This window comes from Phacochoerus africanus, chromosome 7 (assembly GCF_016906955.1).
Source record: "Phacochoerus africanus isolate WHEZ1 chromosome 7, ROS_Pafr_v1, whole genome shotgun sequence".
In the NCBI taxonomy this organism is placed as follows: Eukaryota; Metazoa; Chordata; class Mammalia; order Artiodactyla; family Suidae; genus Phacochoerus; species Phacochoerus africanus.
This window is the reverse complement of record NC_062550.1, coordinates 55,128,541-55,138,403: the sequence shown is the minus strand read 5'-3', so window position 1 is coordinate 55,138,403 and position 9,863 is coordinate 55,128,541. Positions and strand designations below refer to the sequence as shown.

The 9,863-nt window shown below is 36.2% G+C and overlaps 1 protein-coding gene across 1 annotated transcript in view; it reads right to left on the bottom strand.

The window, feature by feature from the left end:
• Positions 1–308: 308 nt before the first annotated feature.
• The window catches only part of ST8SIA1 (ST8 alpha-N-acetyl-neuraminide alpha-2,8-sialyltransferase 1), a 163,107-nt gene continuing 153,552 nt past the window's right edge, over positions 309–9,863 (bottom strand). Inside the window, exon 5 of the mRNA XM_047787414.1 lies at positions 309–1,440. Coding sequence (XP_047643370.1) covers positions 966–1,440 — 475 coding nt within the window. The 3' untranslated portion in view covers positions 309–965. The remainder of the gene's footprint in view (positions 1,441–9,863) is intronic.

The following is a 9,863-nucleotide window of genomic DNA, read 5'->3' as shown; positions in this document are numbered from 1 at the left end:
ATGCCTTCCAATCTGTCTTCCAGAGACTAAGCTTTATCCCATTGTGCTTTACTTCATCTCCCAACATTAGTTTATGAAGACAATTATGCAAATTTAGGAATAAATAACACACTGACATTTGTAGGTTTTGCTTTGTTTTGTTTTGCACTAAAATAATACTAATAATGCAAACAGGGTTACATATGTGGACCTAAAATGGAGTTTATGCCCTAAATTCTGAGGAGGGAAAGTGGATCATCCTGATTATGAATCAATAGAGTCTGAATTCAACAATGCTTCACATTGTCTAAGTAGACTTGGCAAAAGGAGACGAAGTAATTTTTATTTAACATTTTTTAAACGGAAGGGAAAGGAACTATAGTTAACAGAGACTTGGTTCAACAAATCACAATAATCGGCCGTAGTGGTTTGTATCCATATTACTCAGTAAGGGATTTTTAAAATCTACCCCATTACCTACTCACTGCCCTTAAATAGGGCAAAAATAAATAATAATTTTTTAAAAACCTATAGTTCTAATGTTAGTCTTAATAAGATAGTTTTTTTTATTATTATTATTAAGTCAGTCTGTGTTGATAATCACTAACACTTTCACCCTGGCATTTCATTTATGCTACCTTGACTAATTCCTTCAACAAGTAAAGTTTTGTCTTGTTTGTGAACGGCACCTTCTTGATTCGAACCATATAAATGTGCTTTACCAACATCATTTCATCGGCATGTTACTAGTTGCAAATCCACCATGTGCTATAAGATACTTCCTAGGACGTTTCACTTTGGTTTTTGTCCTCCAAGCCAATAGTGAAAGCAGAGTTTCCCTTGGGTTGTTGTAGTTGTTTTTTTTTCCAAGGGGCCCATGCAAATCCATGAAACGACCTGGCCATTTCCTTTTGGAGTCATGTAGAAAACCTAACAAAAATACCCTGGCTCAGTCCTTTCTTTTTCCATGGTCTCTAGGAAGTGGGCTAGAGTGAGCTGTCCTTGCACGGGTCTAACTGCATTCTCAGTGCACCAATTTTATGAAGATACCAGAGTTGGAGAAATTCCTCCGGCATAGCATGGAAGCCAGAAAAGGGCAAGACATTATCATAGTAGTGGTGGCTTATAGGCTGTTCATGCATATTCACAGAGAAAGGCCAGAAGCCATAGATGGCCACCTCTTCACAGAGGCCCAGGGCTGCGCTCACCAGAAAGAGTCCTGTGGACAGGCGCTTGGCATGAATTCCCCTACTCTTCCAGAACTTCCCAATGCTACGCAGAAAGTTGGGGTTGGCAAAGAGCACTGTTTGATTGGCACCAACATCTGACAGTGTATAATAAACTCGGAGGGATGGCTCTGTCCCCGTCTTCATAGAAAAGGCAGGCATGTAGATGTAACTGTGGTTATAGATTTTCATGTTGTCCACAAACGTCTTTCTGGACCACAGCAGGTTCTGAAACCTATTAAAGAGAAGAGGCTTAATTAAACCGGAAGAAAAGAAACTCATCAAAACCCATTTTACCAGTCTTCTGATGGCCCTAAGAGCTAACATCATCTCAGGAAAAAACATGAAAAACACTTCTTTTGTATTTAAAATCCACTTTGAACTTACCAATTATCACTCATCAAGCAGCCTAGGTTTTTCCCATCCCAATCTTTAAACTTAGGTTAAGATTCCTTAATGAGATTCCTTCTGAACTAAAACGCATTGTATATTTTGTTCCCTTCCAGAATTTACTTGCCTGGAATGTAAAAATAATTTAATACTCATGAATTCACAAAAGTTGTTGGCTGTTGGATAGGCTTTTTAAAAAAGCTCCCTGTGTGGTAGACATAAGCACAGGATTAGTTTCCTTATCTACGAATCAAAAGAACCACTTTTAAGATACTTCTTCCATTGAAATTCTATGACTGTAAAAGTAATGCAGATTAATCAATGAATGCTCTATTAGAGCTATAATAGTCCATAGAAAAAGAAAGACTTGTTACTATTACAAAATAATGCTGAGTTGACCATATTGCCTGCTTCAAAGAACTCTACTTTCTTATATTCTTTCAGTTTAGATTGCTTAAAGAGAGTGTCCCTGATTCAAATGTATTCAACTAAAATTGATGGTACACATCCTATGTGTCAGCCATGGAGGATTTAAAATTTTAATGACCCAATTTTTGATCTCAAGAAATTCAATTCCAGTTGTGGAAACAAAAATGTAAGTGAGTACAATATAAGGTTCTAAGTGCAACTGTTTTATATCTGAATAAACTACTATGGAATACAGATGAAAAAAAAGAATTCTGCATTGAGAGAGGAAGTTGGGTCCAAGAAAGCTGCAGAGAGGGGATGACATTTAAAGACCTCTTCTTAAGGGAACAACAAGAACAACCACTAAAACTATACAGGACACTTTGGTCATAGGCAAGGGTACAAAGGATTCAGTGTCCCCAGAATGAATAAGGCAGGGGTGGTGGAGGCAGTGGTTGAAGACGAGGCATGTTCATCTTGTGTATCTCTACCCGCGTGTATCTCTAATTTGTTTGGACTTCACTACGTGGTAATGAGAAGCCTTCACAGAAGTGAAAAGAATCTGAAAAAGAATGGACGTGTATATATGTAAAATTGAATCACTCTGTTGTACAGCAGAAATGACCACAACATGGTACATCAACTACACTTCAATAAAACTTTAAAAAATGAAAAAACAAAAATAAAATGACACATCATAAAAAAGAAGTGAGTAGCACTTACTATCTGGATTACTAATGCTTCATTATTTGTTTAGTTTCAGTCTATATATATATTAAAAAAGTAATTCTAGTGATCAGGGGAAGGAAGAGGCTGGTGGTCTGGAGATCAATTAAGAGGTTGCTAATGTAGTTCAAGTAAAAAAAGACAGAAAGACATGAGCAAGAAGAGGGCCTTGCAACTTCTTTTTCTGTCACACAAGAGATTTACCTGTCTCAGATAATGCAGGTGAAGAAACAGCATCTAAGAATGGATTTGAGCCACAACCAGCAGAGGGAATTCTGGCCTGACATGTTGGCAGGGCTCATCCTAAATATGCGAAACTGAAATCCTAAATACACACATCCACAGGATTTTATGTCGCAATCAGTGTTATTAACTCTGCCTGCCAAGAAACGGGTATTTCTCAAGCCCAAAGAAAGGGAAATTGCTCAAGTTTTCTTCATGTACTTGATTTAGCAGTCTGCCTTAGCAATTTTTCCCAGGACTTGACAAATAGAGATGTGATAACAGGGTTTTTAGGTGGAATCTATCCTATATAAGAAGCCATGGAAAGCACATTGATCTGTATTCTGGAGCTGGGCCAGCCTCTCCAACACAAACTGCTCTCCCCAACTTCAACAGGCTCTGCCTAGGAATTCTTTCATTCTCTCATCCAATTCTTTCACTGCCCACCCATACCTGTTGCTCTCTTCCTTTCTGCTCACTAATGCTCTTCCTGATCATGTAGATACACCCTGAAGATAACCTACCTTTTTGTTTAAGCTATGGTTCTCAAACTTTAGTTAGAATAACCTGTATTGGAGATTCCAGGATTCTGATAAGAGTGATATGTGGGTTGAATTTTTATTCCACACTCTTTGCTGATTCTGATGCAGTTGGGCTATTCTTAGGATCAATGTCATCAATGTAAGCTGTCTAGCTTTCTGCATCTGTCCCTCAACATTTCTTCCTTTATATCTTTTAATTTTATCCTTGCTACATTTCTAAGAGGAAGAAGTGCCCCCTCTTCCCCTCTGTGTCTTAGGACATGCTATCTCACAATTTGCAAAGAACTCATGCTGTAAATTGGGTCCTTCCTTTTAAAGACATTCAACTTCTCCAATCTCTACTGAATTATTCCCTTCTTTTAAATATGATTTATGGCCTGCCAAAACTGAATCAAGAAGAAATAGATCAACTGAATAGAACAATCACTAGAAATGAAATTGAATATGTCATTAAAAACACTCCCTACAAATAAAAGTCCAGGACAAGATGGCTTCACAGGTGAATTCTACCAAACATACAAAGAGGAACTTATACCTATCCTCCTTAAACTTTTTCAAAAGGTTGAAGAAGAAGAAACACTCCCAAAGACATTCTGTGATGCCACCATCACCATAATTCCAAAACCAGACAAAGATACCACCAAAAAAGAAAACTATAGGCCAATATCTTTGATGAATATAGATGCAAAAATTCTCAACAAAATTTTAGCCAGCCAAATCCAACATATAAAATGATCATACACCATGACCAGGTGGGATTCATCCCAGGTGCAAAAGGATGGTTCGACATGTGCACATCAATCAATGTCATACACCACATTCACAAAAGAAAAGTAAAAAACCACATGATCATCTCAAATAGATGCAGAGAAAGAATTTGACAAAGTTCAACATCCATTCATGATAAAAACTCTTACCAAAGTGTATATAGAGGGAACATATCTTAACAAAATAAAACATTTATGACAAACCCACAGCCAATATAATACTCAATGGAGAAAAGCTGAAATCCTTTCCACGAAAATCTGGAACAAGACAAGGATGCCCACTCTCACCACTGTTATTCAACATAGTACTGGAAGTCCTAGCCACACCAATCAGACAAACAAAAGAAATAAAAGACAACCAAATAGGAAGAGAAGAGGTAAAATTGTCACTATGTGCAGATGACATGATACTATATATAGAAAACCCTAAGGACTCAACCCAAAAAACTACTTGAACTGATCGATGAATTCAGCAAAGTAGCAGGATATAAGATTAACATTCAGAAATCAGTCACGTTCCTGTATACTAACAATGAAATATTAGAAAAGGAATACAAAAATACCTTTTAAAATTGCACCCCAAAAAATAATACCTGGGTATACACCTGACCAAGGAGGTAAAAGACATATGCTGTGAACTATAAAACATTAATCAAGGAAATTAAAGAGGATGAAAAGAAATGGAAAGATATTCCATGCTCCTGGGTTGGAAAAATTAATATTGTAAAAATGGCCATACTACCCAAAGCAATCTACAGTTTCAATGCAATCCCTATCAAATTACCCATGACATTTTCCACAGAACTAGAACACAAAAATTTATATGGAACCACAAAAGACTCAGGATGCAAAAGCAATTCTGAGGAACAAAAACCAAGCAGGAAGCATAGCTCTCCCAGACTTCAAGCAATATTACAAAGCCACAGTCATCAAGACAGTGTGGTACTGGTACCAACACAGACAGACAGACCAATGGAACAAAATAGAGAACCCAGAAATAAACCCAGACACCTATGGTCACTTAATCTTTGACAAAGGAGGCAAGAACACAAAACAGGCAAAGGACAGTCTTTTCTGGAAGTGGTGCTGGGAAAACTGGACAGTCGCATGCAAATCAATGAAACCGGAACACATCCTCACACCATGCATGAAAATAAACTCAAAATGGCTTAAAGGCTTAAATGTTAGACAGGACACCATCAAACTCCTAGAAGAGAACATAGGCAAAACATTCTCTGACATCAACCTTACAAATGTTTACTCAGGACAGACTCCCAAGGCAACAGAAATTAAAGCAAAAATAAACCAATCGGACCTAATCACACTGACAAGCTTTTGCACAGCAAAGGAAACCAAAAAGAAAACAAAAAGACAACTTAAAGAATGGGAGAAAATAGTTTCAAATGATGTAACTGACAAGGGCTTAATCTCTAAAATATGCAAACAACTTATACAACTCAACAGCAAAAAAGCCAACAACTCAATTGAAAAATGGCAAAAGACCTGAATAGACATTTCTCCAAGGAAGATATATATATATATATATATATAGACGGCCAACAGGCATATGAAAAAATGTTCAACATCCCTGATTATTAGAGAAATGAAAATCAAAACTACCATGAGATACCACCTCACACCAGTCAGAATGGCCATCATTAGTAAGTCCACAAATAACAAATGCTGGCAAGGGTATAGAGAAAAGGGAACCCTCCTGAACTGTTGGTGGGAATAGAAGCTGGTACAACCACTATGGAGAACAGTATGGAGGTACCCTAGAAAACTATACATAGAACTACTATATGATCCAGCAACCCCACTCTTGGGCATGTATCCAGAGGAGACTTTCCTTGAAAAAGATACATGCACCCACATGTTCATTGCAGCACTATTCACAATAGCCAAGACACGGAAACAACCCAAATGTCCATGGACAGATGATTGGATTAGGAAGATGTGGTATATGTACACAATGGAATACTGCTCAGCTATAAAAAGAACAAAATAGTGTCATTTGCAGCAACATGGATGGAACTAGAGACTCTCATACTGAGTGAAGTAAGTCAGAAAGAGAAAGACAAATACCATATGATATCACTTATATCTAGAATCTAATATATGGCACAAATGAACCTTTCCATAGAGAAGAAAATCATGGAGTTGCTGAATAGACTTGTGGTTGCCAAGGGGGAGGGGAGGGAGTGATATGGATTGGGAGCTTGGGGTTAATAGATGCAAACTACTGCTTTTGGAATGGATTAGCAATGAGATCCTGCTGTGTAGCACTGAGCACCATGTCTAGTCACTTATGATGGAGCATGATCATGGGAAAAAAATGAATGCATACATGTATATGTAACTGTGTCACCATGCTGTACGGTAGTAAAAAACTGTATTGGGAAATAACAATTAAAATTTTTTCAAAAATAAAAAAATAGAAAAATAAATAAATAAATAAATGATTATAAATTAATACGGGGAAATTCATTGTATGCCCATTCTGTTCCCAGAGCTATCCTCTGGTTCTCCCATTCACCATCAGCATTACAAAGCAGTTAATAGACTTCTATTTGTTCTCTTTCTTGCTTCTGAAATTCCCTCCGTATTGCTGTGCAGAAGGGTTCCTATTCCACTGGGCCCTGCTGGCTAATGAAACTTATCCCTGTTTTGTAGTGCACTACATAAAAATGAGAATTACAGGCAGCTCCAATAAAATCAGGGCAATTGATTTTGTGTTCCCCGTCTTAAAGCTGAGTGATTATTCTTGAATAAGGGAGTCTTCCTTCCTTGAGCTTTAACTTTGAAAAGGAACACACATCTTGGATTTACAGTTCTCCTAATTTTATTGGACATGGTTTAAAACCCAGCCTATATATTATATTTTATTACTTTGTATGTACTTCATTCTTCAGAATAGCTCATAACAGTTGTATACTATATGAATGGAAAACTATTAAATAATAACTGAAAAAGAAAAAAACAAACTAATCAGACAATAAATTATCAAAATAGAAATGAGTAACATATAATGCATATGGGTATGCAATAGAAAAATATAACACAAGGCACAGAAATATGGTAAATTTGACAAATGAATTTTATATGTGATAATAGAAAACTGATACAATTTTTAAAAATTAGTTTACATTGTTAAGCTAACTAGTTAACAATTTGGAAAATTGAGAGGGAATAGATTCATACTTGAAAAGAAAATTATTTAAAAATTTCAAGATAGATAAAATAAATATTTAAAGTCTACTTTAAGGAAAACAGGAAAAACTAAAGGAAACAATTGTGAACTTACCAGACATTTACAAAATATATTCAATGAAGGAAAATATTCACAAAATTAAGATGTAAAATTCCATTACCATGAAAAGTAAGATAACTGCTCTAAAAAATATTTTCAGTCAACATGACAAAAATGTTAATACTGATAACATTATAGTCTAAATATATTGGTATATTGAAATGAAAATGGACTAAAGTATAGACAATGAAAAGGAACTACAGTAAATAAAAAAGTTAAAATGTTTAGTTTCAGGTTGCCATTCAAGTTGCAAACTAAATAGACTCAGGAAAAGTAAGGGTCCGGCTTTCCCCTCCTACAAAATATTTCTATAAATGAAAGAAAAGATGTGTTTTAAAAATATATATATTTATCCTGAAAAAAGAAAAGAAGGAAAATCTTCAGTGAATCCCCAAATCTGGAATACCTCTGAAAAAAGTTTACAGAAGGAAAGCAGAACATAAACTAAGTTGCCAAGCATTGCTCTAAAAGGTAGCTGTGCTTTTTGCCTTAGGTAGGTAATACTGGAAAAGGTGGGTGTCTTAGAACAATCAATAAGGTAATTGTTGAGATTATGGGGCAGCAAGGACATCGAGGTAGGTTGAACCCTAAAATCCTGCACAGGCCAATTATCACTGTGTGCAGGGAGGAGAGTGTCGTGCTCTATGGAGGAACAGTGGCTGTGTGCCCAGATGGCTGTCCCAGTCCACAGCAAACTGGAGATTCTTTTTAACTCACTCAATGCTGGCAGCGAGGCTTATACCAGGCTTGACACTGATGGGCCAGGAGAGAGTCCTGTGGATAATGACACGTGGGAGTCACCCAAGAAAAAGCCACCTTGCTTCCTTCTCTTAATTGAGAGTGAAGCCCACATGTTGACAAATCCAGTCTCTGCACAGAGCTTCCAGTCATCAAACAAGAACAGTCAGGACAGAAGACATTGAAGGGAAGGCTCCAACACGAGAGTCAGAGAATAAAGTGGAAGAACAAGAAGAACTTAGAAAAAACCAGACTCATTAAAAGAGGAATAAGGAAACTTTTAAATGTCTATAATTAGTTTGCTCAGAAATATTAACTGTTATTGCATCCATGAACTAAGACTGGGATGATAAAAAGAAAATGAACCAATAAGAAAGAATTATTGGTAATTAAAACATATAACAACATATAACTCTGGTAAAGGAAAGCTCCAGGAAGACAGCTACGCAGTAGGTCGAGAAAATCATCTATTAGATTCTAGTGAGAGAAAAAGACAGTTTCTAAAAGGATGTCTCAACAACAACAAAAAAGCGCTCTAATAGACTAGCTGTTGGCAATAATGAAAGAAGATTTGTAGCTCTAATGGGAGCCTGGAGATGAATTAGTGACTGTTGCATAGAAAGCCTTTATTTACTCTGGGGAAAAATTAAAAGTTGAACTGGATATTAAATACTTGTAATAGACTTTTTGTCTCAGATGTGAACAGTACTTAGGTAGAAACTGAAATAAGCATTGACTATCGATCTGACTATGATCCATCTGGTTTGAGAGGTCAGGAAAATGTGTATATGGGGGAGAGGTGCCATGAAGAGCACTTTAAAAAAGAAAAATCTTATTTTTTCCATAAAAAATCAATAGATAAATGGAAAACATTTTAATTGCAATTAAGCATGCTGCTTTAAAATGTAACAAGAGAAAAATCAACTAGAGAAGTTGAAGGTCATGGAACAATTCTTCTGGGAGTGTAAGACAGGAGATTGTTGCTGTCCATTTTAAGATCTATCATATTTTTTAAATTTTAGATCTACGTACATATATATTATTTTGGTAAAAATAGAAAGTAAAAAAATTCTAAACCATAAAAATGTACAGCAATGTATATTGATCCAATAAACACCACCACCCAAAAAATAACTGTCAAGAAACTTTTTAATATATGGCACAAATGAACCTATCTACAGAAAAGAAACAAACTCATGGACATGGAGAACAGACTTGTGGTTGCCAAGGGGGAGGAGGGAGGGAGTGGGATGGACTGGGAGTTTGGGGTTAGTAGATGCAAACTATTGCATTTGGAGTGGATAAGCAATGAGGTCCTGCTGTATAACACAGGGAACTACATCTAGTCACATGATGGAGGATAATGTGAGAAAAAGAATGTATATATATATATGTGTGTATATATATATATATATATATGTTATCATTGAGTCACTTTTCTGTACAGCAAAAATTGACAGAACATTGTAAATCAACTATAATAAAAATAATTTTTTTTTTGTCTTTTTGCCATTTCTTGGGCTACTCCCATGGCATATGGAAGTTCCCAGGCTAG